The following is a 14,004-nucleotide window of genomic DNA, read 5'->3' as shown; positions in this document are numbered from 1 at the left end:
TCCAAGGAAGATGTTTCATCCGTTTGAGATTTGCACCGTCATGAATTCATGTGCATTTCCTCTTTTGATTGTCGGTTCTTGTTGTCGAGTGCAAGATCCGACACCTTCACATGGGAAAATCTTGTCAAGTGCAAGATCACTTGGTAGAGTTGTAACTTTCCACTTCCTTCTTGGGAATTCTATCCATTTTCTCTTCATTATCTTCCTTTACTATTCATAGTTAGTATGAATTTCTGTTCGAATTACTATTCATAGTTAGTATGAATTTCTTTCTGTTCGAATTGTTACTTTCCGTTCATAGATCTCGTTTTTCCATTTGCAGTTTGTTGAGGAATAAAACCCTAGATCTGAATTTGAAACCAAACCCTAATCAGCCCTCTTTTCATAAAAAAAAATTCTGCACATTTGCCCACAATAAAAACACCATATGTTTACCTAGCACAGTACAGAACTTGCACCCAAGGAGATAATAAAATAGATATTGGCAGACAAGAATGCACAGTCTATTTCATTTATAGTACTTTGTTAGATTTTTCAACCATAATCATTAACCATTCCCAAGAGAATCAATTCATATGATCTTTAGTAAGAAATTCAAACACAAACACTTCTTACCACAGGTTAAAAAAGACAGGTAGAAACAATACAAGAGAGAGAGAGTAGGGGGGAGAACGTTTTTTTACATGTACAAACACAGAAGAAAACAACTAAAAAATTTCCAACAACCAACCTCCAATCACTTCTCTTTTGAGAAACCAACCAGTCAACACACAACAGTTTTCAACTGACAATTTTTGCCACAGGTAGAAAGTTAAAAACCACTAGAAACACAAAAAGGAATAATGCAAGCAGAGATGATGTAAAGATGATGACAAAGGGTAAAGGAGGTCATTTATTTCAAGAGCTTTTCATCAGTTGCAGTATAGACAAAAAACAGAACCAGTGATTTAATATACCCCCAGGAGTTTGATTCTGATCAAACTGATTACAATGGGCAGACCCTCCCCTCCCAAATGATCTGTTAGACAAAGGATTTTGGATTTATGCTTCAGTATAACTCAGTTCTCTCTATACTACAGATCATTAGACTGCACATTTGACACTAGTTTTTTTACAACAGAAAACAAAGGGTGGAATCACCACCACCCTCCCTGCCACTCTTGAAAATCCTGGGCAGAGATTAGTAGAGAAGTTGCAGGAAAGGAAGCCCAGATGAAGGGCACCGGCTATGGATCGAGTCGCACCCATTCGTAACGGCCAGGGAGTGGCAAATCATTAACTGGGTCGTAGTTATACCTGCAAAATTCAATGCAAAACTAAAAATTACAGATAGCAAAGGTGAAAGCATTTGTTAAATTAGAACACAAGATTTTGTTCTTGATGTGGTGGGAGATGAGAAAAATCATGGATTTGGAGGGGCATAAATCACCACAATGTTATCCATTTTCTCCTTACAGAAAAACCTACCTGCAGAGATACAGCATAATACTGTTGTAAACCCGTATAATTTAGATGTTACCAGAAGGTTTAAGAAATTAGGTTGGGACTCTGTTTAGACTTGACCCAGTTGAGCGCAAAATCAGGTTTAAAATGATTGTCCTATTATCCTGGATTTCATGTTTTTGGGTGCTCTATTAAATTTTTTGCAGGTGCTGAACTAAATTTCCTCAAGCTTTAGAAACAGCCCATGTGCTGATGCTGTGAGAAAAGTGGGTTGCTCTTTCAACTCTGAAATTCATTCTGCCATGACATTAGAAAAGTTGGGGATTTATGTACTTGCTAAAAGCTTATTTTGCATGATTTGGTCAGAAAAATATTTTGGCCTATTTTCAAATTAGCAGTGGGGTTTCAGAGTAACATATCCTGGAAACATAAGAGCAATATGGAAAAACTACAAAAAGTAAAGAATTATAAACAGCTAGATGAAGGTTCAAAGATTATATACTTCTCTGTGAATTTTCTCTGGTGCTGTTGCTCTACACCGGCAAAGAACTCCTCCATCTCATTTGAAGTTGGGATGGTTCTGTGTGCCACATTCTGTATTCTCCTGTTTGTTGCAGTTGAGTTTGTAGGCCTGGTTGTAGAACCAGGGGTCCCTAGGTTATCCGAGTCTCTTATCAGACTAGAAGGTGTGGTCTCTCTAATGTTCCTGTAACAAGGTCATAAAGGGGTTGAAGACCAATTAATTATTAGTTATAATCTATAAAAGGCACATAAAAAATCCATATATTCTGTCTTTCTTGACCATTTCAAAGTTCAAACCACTGGATCAGAATCGATATGTTTGAACAAGAAACATTAAAACATGATATCATATAAATCTAAGTTAAACCAGTTGGCATGAGTAACAATGCAACGACACGGCACCACAAATGTCTCTCTGTGCCATCAATCAACAGGGTCTGTTGAGTAAGAAGTATTGCAACATATAACTAATTAAGCATCAAATGACCAAATAACCACTATCAAGACATCATATGCCACAAATACAAGCACTAACATAAGTTAATATCAAAGAAGAATGATCTAGTATTTTGTTTTTAGCTCTTTCTTTTTCATACCCACAACCAGATTACAAGCAGCAAAGAGGGAAAGTGGCCCCATAATCATTTCATTTCCAAACAATAACAAGGCATAAGGGGATTTTTGCACAACTAATGTTTTTTTAAGAAAGAAACAAACTTAAACAGGCTCTGAATGTAGTAGGAAAACAAAAACTTTTTCCACAAATTGCCAGTGTGGCCCAACCATATTGAGGACAGAGAAGAAGCTCCATAAAAAGGTTTTTTATGCATTTATTGTATTTTTTACCTAATGGATTAATCAGATGGAAAATATACAAAAGGGCATAGAAGCTCATAAAAAGCTTAACAAAAGCCCCCACCACAAAGAACTGTTTCCAAGGTATACCTAAAACTACAAAACCATTCAAAAGATAACATTAAAATACATAAATCAAAGGCATTGCAGAATTAAACCAGCTCAAAAAACCAACATAATCCTCCAACATCAAACACAAAAAAAGCTTGCATGTACGAATAAGTTTCAGATAAAAAGGAAACCAAAAAAAAAAAAAAACAGAAGAGCTTTCTATAGAAGAACCACAATCAAGAAAACAAGGAAATAAAATCTAAGTTTAGTCAAATATAGAAAACCAATTTGCACAAAATAAATAACCTGAGAAAAAAAGGTAAGGATTTTGCCATGCCCATGTCTCAGAAACAGAGCCATATTTCCATATTAAACAGACCACAGAAATGTGTAGACCTAAATGAAATCGATTTAAACTGTACTTATGATCTAGAAATTATGTAGAAATTTTGAACAAAACATCCAAAAACCCATAAAGATTTTATTTTATTTTCCTTCTTATTTTTTTTAACATCAATAAGCAAGTTTCAAGGGTACAAAAAAAACAAAAAATTTATGCCAACAGTTCAAAGAAAGCCAGTAGAATCACAAAAAAAAAGGGAAAAATATAATAAGAGAACTTTCATACATGAATGAAAACCTGAGCAAAGAAACAACACAAACAAAAATTGCAAAAAAAAAAAAAAAAAAAGGCACACAAATAACCAAATTCTAAACATGAAAAACAGTTCAAAGTCCCCCTAAAATTTTGAAAAACAAGTCAAACTTGCAGAATAGGTAGTTTTAAAAAACGAGAAACACTCTCAGAAAATTTCTTCATTGTTAAAAAAAGGGGGGGAAATCAGGAACAAAAAAGACAGAAAAAAAAATCCAAGTGCCCTAAAAAAACACAAAATCACAAAGTATAGACATGAAAAGAGTTAAACAAGGAGATTTTAGTACTACTCAGAGGTTCTAAAAAAAGGCAGTAACCAATAAATCAAAGAAAAAATATCTCATGAACACAAAAAACCCTAAACCAAAATAACTTCATAAACACCCAATTTCCAAAATCTCACCATAACAAAACAAGAGGAAACAAAACCCTAAACCAAATGGGGTTCCAAAAATCACACATTTTCAAAAACAACTTACCGGGCATGAAACAAGAGGAAACAAAAAACCCTAAAACAAAATAACTTCATAAACACCCAATTCCCAAAATCTCACCAGAACTCAAAACCCAACTTTCTCATGCAACAAAAACCTTAGATTCCAAAAATCGCCCATTTTTAAAAACGAAATACCAGGCATGAAAAAAACCCTAAAAAACAAAACCCTATAACAAAGAACAAAAAAAGAACCTACAAACTCAAAACCCACCTCTCCCTTGCATCAATCTCCAAAACATTCTCCCCAAACGAGGCCTCATTGTCCTGTGACCTTTCCGGCGACTTCTCCGGCGAAGGTGAAATACTCTCTTTTTCAACCTCTCTTTTCTTCTCCGAACAGCTCAAAGAATTCAAAGAACCAGAGTCAAGTCTAGATGGGTCAGTACAAGGGTTTTCTTTGGTTTTTTTGGAATCATTAAAACAACTAGGGTTTTCTTTATGGACTAGGGTTTTCTCGAGCCTTCGACTACGGAGCTGAAGATAAGAAGGGGAGGTTTTTTGGAGTCTTTGTAGGGCTAGGGTCCGAGCCCGGGTCCGAACCCCTAAAGTGGACTGAGAAACCTCCATGACCGTTACCTCACCCGTGATATTTGCCTTTCTCATGTATTTCCCCATAACAGAAATTTCATGAGAGAGAGGAGAGAAAAAAGGAAAGAAAACTAAAAAAGAAAGGTAATAAAAGGAAATGGAGAAAGCCTTCTACAAGTGTTAGAGAGAGAGAGGAGATACATATGGAGTGGAGAAAAGATAGAGAGTTTAGAAGGGAAAAACACCCAAGTGGCAAAGATTGTCTGAGAGAGAGACAGAAGAGAGGGGGTTTTATTTGTAGTGTTTAGGAAGGAAGACCTGGATAGTGTGTACTTTCAATTTAACCTGATATTTTATCTGTCTTGGGATTATTTTTGGCAAGTTTTAATTGAGGATTAAGCTAATCTCAGTATTTGAGTGGGACCCACCACATATTTATTTGAGGAAAGAAAATCAATTGGGTGTTTTGCATTGTTAGTAATGGTTAAGCTACTCTTCAATTTTGAGTGGGACCCACCACAGATTTATTTGAGGAAAGTAAATCAATTGGGTGTTTTGCATTGTAGTAATGTTTAAGCTAATCTTAAAATTTGAGTGGGAGTCACCACAGACTTATTTGAGGAAAGTAAATTAATTGGGTGTTTTGCAATGTTAGTAATGTTTAAGATAATCTTAGTATTTGAGTGGGACCCAAAACAGATTTGGAAAAAGCATAAGTGGGCCACCACTTGATCAAGTAGGTTGCACCATGATTGGATAATCTTGACTATTCGATGTTTGGAGATTTTATTTGGTGAATGAGTGTGATGATCAACATTTTACGAAAAGAAAAGTGGGGTCCAAACCATTCATTTGTTGAGCCACAATCTAAATAGGTTGTACATCCTTTTTTTTTTATGGGCAAGCTGGGGTTAGGCAGACCCCTACAGATATACTGAGAAAAAAGCATATTACAATCTTTCATAGAGGGACCCCAAAGAGTCCGAGGACAAGACCTCTAAAGGGAGGGCGACAGAAAATTAGGGGGGAGATTATCACCCTTACAAAAATAATCCTGTTTAGAAAGGATGTCTGCTGCTGCATTTCCTTCTCTCCAAATAGGTTGTACATCCCATAGGATAATTCTAACACTAAGGGAAAGGGTCATCTTGTGGAGATGATCTTTTGGGTACAACCTACTTATGTTGTGGCCAAACAAAGGAACGGTTGGGATCATCTTTCGAAGGTACCCCGAACGGTTGGGATCATCTTTCGAAGGTACCCCGAACGGTTGGGATCATCTTTCGAAGGTACCCCACAGTACTTTTTGAAAAATATTGGACTTCCCTAGCCCTCACGGTATAAAATCTCTGATCTTTAATCTTGAAATAGACAGTTAAAAAGAGAGATCTTTTATATCTTGATTGTACATTATATTTTGTCATTTATCAAATGATTTTGACCAACTAACAATTGAGGGGCCGGGTGCACTAGATGGATTTTGCATATTTGATAAAGTTTTAAATTATTATGAAAATTTCCCTGGTGAGTAGACTTAGATGATTGAACAGTTGAACGGTTATTATGTACATTAACGACCTTCATTTGGATCTAATTGTGGCCATGGTTTTAAATCTCGGCCAAAATTTCGGATTTCACCCAAACCTGAAATTTCGGCAAGAGTACCAAATCTTGGCCAAAGTTTTGGAAAAAGGTGATTTTTGAAAATTTTGTTTACGAAATTCTGTAATTTTAACCAAAATTTCTATACAATAATGAAATTTGGTTTCAATTTTACTAAATTTCAGTATTTTGGCCGAAATTAATTTAAATCCATGATTGTGGCTACGTGTTGGTCACGATCCTGAACAGTTTTAAACCTTAGGATTTGGATCCAATGGATACGGCTACACTACTTTTCTTGTGTCCAATTCCTATCCATTAATGTTAAGATCGTTTAGATCCATAGAACTGTTTGGGTCGATTAATGTTTAGATCCTGTCCATTAATGTTGAGATCCTTTAGATCCATTGAACTGTTTGGGTCGATTAATATTTAGATCCTGTCCATTAATTTTCAGATCCTTTAGATCCATCGAACCGTTTGGGTCCATTTACATCTCTACTAATCGGTATTGGTTTAATTTGAGTGCCAATGAGGCCTTTAGAAAAATTATAACAATTGATTAAAAAGTAACCCATTAAAAAGGGTATTTATGTTAGTTTAATCTTCATTTTCTTTTATTAAAATGGAATTTCTTTCAATCATTCTTTTCAATCTTAATGCTCTTAATCTCATACACGTGCAACGTGTACATTATCTGTATTGTCTGTGTTGTGAGCTCCACGAGGTATAACACACTCTACAAACCTGCTAAGTATCCAAACGATTTGATACTAAAATCACCATGATTCAGTGTTTACATGGGTTTAATAGCTAATGATACCATGAAAAACAATCAATAACTCCAAAAGCTTGCGATCTTAAGGCCCTGTTGGTTTAAAATTATGACAAGCAATTGTGAGTGGCAAACTTATTATTGGACTCACAATTATGTTTGAAATTGAGTCCAATATTTGGTTTAGCACTCACAATCTGTTGTCATAATCATAAACGAACAAGGCCTAGCCCTGTTCGTTTCAGATTGCGATCTGTTGAGGCCCTCACCATAGGTTGTCACAATCTGAAACGAACAGGGTCTTATAGTTGGAGATATTTAATCATGTATTCTTCAACTTCATGTGCGTGATGAGATCTTTTTTTCCCACCAAGAAAAAGGCATGGACTTATTATGTCTTAACCATGCTTGATCATCGGCTAGAATCATCTAATGGACGATATAAATAATATGCATAATTGCTACTTAAACTCGATAAAGAAGTATAACATCACACAAGAAAATAGAATTTTTAAACAATAAACTTTGCTTTAAACTCAATTAACAAAAAAAAGAATTCTCCCCATTTTTTACGGGCGAATACGGATGACTTACCGTTCTACTAAGGCGATGATTTTTTCACCCCCGCCCCCCTAAGGATTATGCGCCCCCCTTTTAACTTAAAATATGGGGCGAAGAAGTTAGTCTTAAGACAAATTATCTAAAGAAGTTAAGAATATATTAGCAAAAGGGAGAAAATCTGCCCACGATTCACGCTTTTTTACATGCCAAAAGGGGGGCGCATAATCCTACAGAGGGCAAAAAAACTATGCCCCTAAAGTCGGCCACACAATTCACGTTAAAGTGGGGTGCATAATCCTTTGGGAGGGGGGGTGGCGGGGCGAAAAATCATCTCCCTTTTGCTAATATCTTCTTAACTTATTTAGATAATTTGGATTAAGACTAACTTCAAGACGCTAGGAGAAACTTCCGAGAAATTCCCGATAAAACGTGTGATTTGACAGCCAAGTCATTGGATACCCTTTTGAAAAAGACAAGTGGAAAGTGTCACTTTGTTTTTCTAAAGCCCACCCCCCCCCCCCCCTCTTTCTCTCTCTATCTCTTTCCAATTTAAACTTGGTGGTGGGCCCACCAACACTCGCACACCTCCTCTCTCTTAAATTTTTAAAATAGAAAGCGGAAGGATGCCGTCTCTGAGCTTCCACCTATCACTTCTAGAATTCCAAAAGGGAAATGTTGTCAGCACTGCTGTATTTTGATGAGGGCACCCCTCACTTTAGTAAAAGTACGGTATGGCCTGCACCATAAGATGATCCAAACCGTCCATTAGATGGGCCACAGCTTAAATAGGCTGTGCCCAGAAAATTATTTCCATAGGTTGATCCTAACCCTCCGATCTGAATGTTAGAGGGTTGATCCTAACCCTGTAAAGATCGGAGGGTTAGGATCAACCCTCTAACATTCAGATCGGAGGGTTAGGATCAACCTATGGAAATGATTTTTGAGGCGCAACCTATGTAGGCTGTAGCCAATCTAATGGACGGTTTGGATCATCCTATGGTGTGGGCCATACCGCACTTTTAATAAAGTGAGAGTGCCCTCATCAAAATACAGTAGTGCTGATAACATATATATCTCTTACAAAATATCTTTTCTTTCTACCTGGTTAGGAATAGGATGTTCTAGAATTACAAATATCTTTTCTTTCCACCTGGTTAGGATCATTGTAAGACATTGCAAATTCCCTATTAACGTAAGTATCTCACATGGGTTTGAGATATTTGTAAAAGACCACTGGAGGTTCTAATTATTGTAAAGAACTGCCTCGAGTTTAGGTATATGTTATCCACATTTTATATGGTGGCCTGCCGTGCATGCACGTGCAGCCCAAAAATACAGTGGGCCCCACTTTGTTTGGGTGATCCAAACCGTTCATTTGTTGGGCCTGATGTAGATATGGTGAGCGCCAAGAATCTTCTCAATAGGATGATCCTAACCCTCTTTTTATTTTTGGAAAATGATAAGTGTTCAAATTTGGAAAATGATATTTGTAGTTTCTAGTTTTGATATTGGCAGCCCTCTTTTTATTTTTGGGAATCATTATTGATCCTTTATAGCTTGTTGAGATTTCTAACAGTTGATATTATCTTCACATCCTTGTATAATGTTGAATTTTAATGCAGCTGAAAACTACCAAGAACATTTGGTTTGACATTAGCTGAAAGTGCGATTGTTGTTCAAGTCTTATTTTAGTCATCTTATTTGTAGCTTACTTTATATGCATTAAAATCTTGATCATTTAGCCATTCAAAAAAAAAATATTGATCATTTAGCTTATTTTGGGACCATTAGAAAGTTTTTTCGATTATCTATCTAATGGGCCCAAGAACAGACAAGTTGGACAAGATTTGAGAAAGTTATGGGCGATTTATGAACATGTATGCATCTATGGGCTTTTTATTTGAGAGTTATTTTAGTCATGTTTCTAACTATTATCTATGTCGCTTTAGGTGGACGGTCGAGATTGATTTTGGGGTCTTAAGTTAGTTTTTTAAAATTTTTTTATTATAAATAGATATTATCGAAGCATTGTAATGAACTTTCTTTGAATTATTGAATAAAAATTGGCTTTTCGTCTTAAGAACTTTTAGGTTGTTGGGATTAGCTTCTGTAGGAGTATTTTTTTAGCTAAGAAACTTGACTCCGACGAGATCAAAGTAAATATCATCCTCTTTGATGGTGATCGAAGTATTATATTCTTACGACAGTGTTTTAAGGGCTCATTTTCTCTTTATTTTATCTATTTTGCCTCCGTTCACAACTAGTTCTGAATATTTGTGGCTGCATCAAATTTTAAGTTGCAACATACAATAAAGGGAAGGGCAGTGATAAATCGACTCCCATATATCTTAAATCGACTCCCCATGTGTCTTTCTCTCTCGGGTATATTTAAGATATTTGGGAGTCGATTTATCACTGCCCTAAAGGGAAGCATAAAATAAAGAAAAGGCTTCCATTATCAAAACAAGTGGGTATAAATATCAGGTCCAATTTTTCCACATAAGACTATGGTTTGTACTGGTAAAAATTAGAATTTTGTGTTGAAAAGACGGAGCTATTAACTCCGAGGGAGAGGGAATGAGTGAGGAGAGGGTGAGAAGTGGTTTAAAATGAGGAAAACAAATTGCATTTTGAGTTGAGTATTTTACTTTTCAGTATTTTTCAGCCTTTTCTCACCCTGTCCTCACTAGTCACTAAGTCGATCTATGTCTCTCCCTCGCTCACCATTGTGTAAGCTAATATTACATGAAAAATAAATTCAAGGATGCCAAGCATGGCCTATTTGTTTAATCTTTTCCACTTTATAAGGGTACTTTTGTCTTTTTACCCGGATGAATTCGTTGAGGTGATCTGAATCTTTGGGTTATCTCTTAGAAATACCTCAAGCTTGAAGTAATTTTTTTTTTCAAATCCTTTTTTCTATAGTCTCCTCCCTATCATAAGTGGAGACTATTTTAGATAGTAATTTCAATTGCTTTTAATACTTTTTACCTTGATGGAATTCTAAGCCGTTGATTCATTAAGTCTGGTTTAGGGTTCACTAATAAAAAGCTGAACTACTGATTTTTTGTTATTTTTTATCTTACACGAATAGGATGTCCGTACAGGACGAGACCGAGACCGAGACCGAGACCAAGTGAGTCGCATCATGAAGTTCTAAGAGATCAATGGTCTTGATATCACATACATGCTCCACTATGAGGACCCAAAAATTTCCCTAAAAATAACTTTTAGACCATGCTTGGCTGCCATGAAAGATTTTTCCATGCAATATTAGCTTATCAAGTTGTGGGAGAGGGAGAGAAATTAGAGAGCATCAGCAAAGAGAGGTGAAAAAAGAAAAATAGAGTTTTTGTTTTACTTATTTTTCAGCCACTTAGCATATTTTACTCATGCCCTCTCAATTCTCTCCTTAGCTCGTATTGTTGCCATGTCTGAATTAACACATTCCATGAAACGATGATATTTTCACCCCCTGCAGTACGCATTCAACCCCCATTAAAGTGCAATCCAAAAAGGTTTCTTGATTGCCAATCTGTTGTTGCTGAATTCTGGACCTGGCTCTTGGGAAGTAAAAAAGTGTGGTGCTAGCTTCCGAGAAGATGGCATGCGATCTGCGAACAAAGAAGAAAGCTGGAAAGAGGACCGGAGTTGGACTCCCAGTGGGTGGGCTCTGTTGCCTAAGTCAGATGCGGCAACACTACGAGCTCAGTTCTCTGAGGGCTTAGAAATATGAAAAGTGATTGATGTGATTAGGGTTGTGACTTGGGTCAGACAGGTCAGGTTTTCCATAACCCTACCGTACCCGAGATAATTTCTCAAGTCGGGTCGGGTCTAGTTTAGTCTTTATGAGAAAACCAGAGATTCATAAACTTGACCCTACCCCAAGATAGTTTCTAGAGTCGAGTCATGTTTTCAATGTTTTAGCTTCGATTGATTTCAATGATTGTAGAAAACAACAATTCTTCACACAAAAATCTATAAATTTAAGCTATCAAGTGCATAAATAGCAGAAGGATTTTCATGTCACACACCTTGTCACCTCAGTGGAAACAATTTTATCAGTATACTTGAAAATGATTTGGCATGTTATTTAAGAGACATTTAAGAAAATCATAGTACATCTATAAGAGTTGGTTGGGTTTCGAGTTTCGGGACTCTTTTCCCCTTTAAACCGACCTGCCCCAACCTGTGATTGAGTCGGGGTTTTCAACATGAAACCCAACCAACCCATGACCCATGATTTTTAAACCCCCCACATGTTATTCTTGAGTCGGGTTTTGAATTAAACCCGACCCTAGTTTCAACCTTAGATGTGATTTTGAATGAAAGCATACCTTGGAGTTTAGTCCCCTTTATAGAGCAGAGTCTTAAGCAATTTTGGAAAGTTGCTTTTTATGGAGTCTCGCCTGATTGGATGAGTTTTTCGGAATTTTGGTTTCCGACTTTATCTTCGTAGAGGCGCCTAGGGTTTCTGGAAATGCCGTGAAATTATTGTTTTGTCCCAAACCACCTTTAGGCCTTTTGCGTGACATGTGTCAGCTCTCCATTGGTCTGCAGATTTTACCCCAACACCAAACATGGCCTTAGTATATCAGTTTTCATTGTCTATAAGACAGGCAACCATGGAAGAAAATCTAGGGAGAGAGATTTTAGGATTCCCTAAAACTAGGAAATTAATTTAATTAGCCTATATAAATAGCAGAAGGGGCTTCCCTTATGTATAGTGCTAATAAAAGGCTCACAAAAATATAGAAGAGAAATGGAGCTATTTGATTTAAGATTTCATTAGGAGTTGAGAAATGTGTTCATATGTCCCCTTTCTTTACACCCAATCTTTGGGAGTCGATTTTAATTAGCCCCTAAAAAGCAAGCGAGGATTTGCTGCCCCTAGAAAGCAATCAAGGATTTGCTGCAAATCTCTGTTAGAAATATCTTTTTGTAGGGACTTGCTAAGCTCCATCGCAAAAGGCTTTTCGTGGCTAAGCTCCATCGTCAATGGAAACAAAAGTTGTTGTCTCCATTCACGAGGTAGCTGGTCTGAAGTGCGACAGACCAGCCGCGAAAAGCCTTTTACAGTGGACGCGAGCAATTCCCTTTTTTTTTAATATACTTTAGGAACATATGTCCAAGATTTTCACTCAGATAAAGACAAAAGTGGCATTCTTTCTTCCCTATTCCTCAATCACTTTTATACTTTTAACCCAAAATAAAATATTATACTCACCAACCATCATCTATATATGTTTCTAGTTAATTTCTCCCATCTTTTTTATGTAGTTCTTTCTTCTTATTTTTTATATAAAAAAAACTAAAATCTTTTGTTTGCCTTCAAATTTTTAATTGTGGGACACGAATCAATAGGAGCCGTATTTATGTCGAATGTGTTTGTACCCCCAAACAAGAAAGTAAGAAACCATCCCTTTTTTCACTTTCTTTCTCTTCTCTAATTTAGTAAACCCTAGATTTTTACATTTAAAACCCCCAAAATTTTTGAAAACAAACTAAATATATGTTTCAATTTCCGTATACATGGGCATTAGATGCCCGTCTGGATTTCACTTTCTTCGATAAATAAATTTAACCAACGTAAAGAACCCATTTATGTTTTTTCTTCATACTTTTCAATGCTCTAAAGAAATCATTAAAATCCATTTCTCTCAACTTCATTTTCAAATTTTCAACTCCTTCAATTTTTCAACGGATTTGCATCAGTTTTACCTAAAATTCCTATTAAACCTATGTAATCTTTTGTACCCCTTCGTCAAACTTTGGGCTGCAACTCGGGTCGGGTCGGGTCGGTCGGGTTTTGGAGAGCCCAACCCTACCCGAGAAATATCTCGGGTCGGGTCGGGTCGTGTTTTTTTCGAAAAACCCACGATTCCCAAACCCGGCCCTACCCATGATAAATCTAGGGTCGGGACGGGTTTTTTCACGTTGACGCAATTTTTTAAGGAAAACTCTTGTTTGGCAAGGCAACTCAACTCATAGAAGCAGAAATTACACTCACATTACACTTGAATCAAACAATGATGTAATTACACTTGAATCAAACAATGCTGTAATCAAACAATGTTGTAATCACAATCAAACACTTGAATCAACTCAACTCATAGAAGCAGGAATTACACTCACATACTATAACAGTGGGTGCGTGGGTTTTCACTTTTAACTTTTAACTAACAATAGAAGAAAAAAAAAGTACATACTATAACTTATGTAACTCGGGTCGGGTCGGGCCCCTTCAAACCCGGCTCGACCCGAGATTCATGCGGGCCTTTGGATGCTCAACCCGGCTCAACCCAAAACCCATGAAACCTGAACCCAACCCAAACTATTTTTCGGGTCAGGTAAAACCCGGCTCGAGTTGCAGCCCTAGTCAAACTCTTTAACAAACCCTGATTGATTATAACACATTCAAAAACCCTTATTTTTTAACTTGCCTTATGTAGGATTTGCTAGGCAATTTTGCGGAAAGCAGTTCTTCACTCACTTTTGCAGGAGAGAACAGCCGCA

At 36.7% G+C, this 14,004-nt stretch overlaps 1 protein-coding gene across 1 annotated transcript; it reads right to left on the bottom strand.

The window, feature by feature from the left end:
* Nucleotides 1–874: 874 nt before the first annotated feature.
* Nucleotides 875–4,833, bottom strand: LOC143890125 (cyclin-dependent kinase inhibitor 4-like). Its single transcript, XM_077394684.1, has 3 exons — nt 4,234–4,833; nt 1,946–2,149; nt 875–1,296 (listed from the first exon to the last, which is right to left on the bottom strand). Exons 1-3 carry the CDS (start codon nt 4,635–4,637, stop codon nt 1,227–1,229), a joined length of 678 nt encoding a protein of 225 aa, XP_077250799.1. The 5' UTR covers nt 4,638–4,833; the 3' UTR covers nt 875–1,226.
* Nucleotides 4,834–14,004: the final 9,171 nt, after the last annotated feature.

The sequence above is a fragment of the Tasmannia lanceolata genome, unplaced genomic scaffold (assembly GCF_043159265.1).
Source record: "Tasmannia lanceolata isolate RefF3 unplaced genomic scaffold, GAP_Taslan_0.1 ptg000013l, whole genome shotgun sequence".
NCBI lineage: Eukaryota > Viridiplantae > Streptophyta > Magnoliopsida > Canellales > Winteraceae > Tasmannia > Tasmannia lanceolata.
This window is presented reverse-complemented; position numbering and strand designations above follow the sequence as displayed.

What these genes read in the sequence shown, in the direction of transcription:
- LOC143890125 (XM_077394684.1), bottom strand. Translation starts at nt 4,637, where the DNA reads ATGGGGAAATACATGAGAAAGGCAAATATCACGGGTGAGGTAACGGTC. An exon ending in GAGATTGATGCAAGGGAGAG is followed by an intron (nt 2,150 to 4,233) that starts GTGGGTTTTGAG and finishes ACCTTGTTACAG; the next exon opens with GAACATTAGAGAGACCACAC. An exon ending in CAGAGAAAATTCACAGAGAA is followed by an intron (nt 1,297 to 1,945) that starts GTATATAATCTT and finishes TGAATTTTGCAG; the next exon opens with GTATAACTACGACCCAGTTA.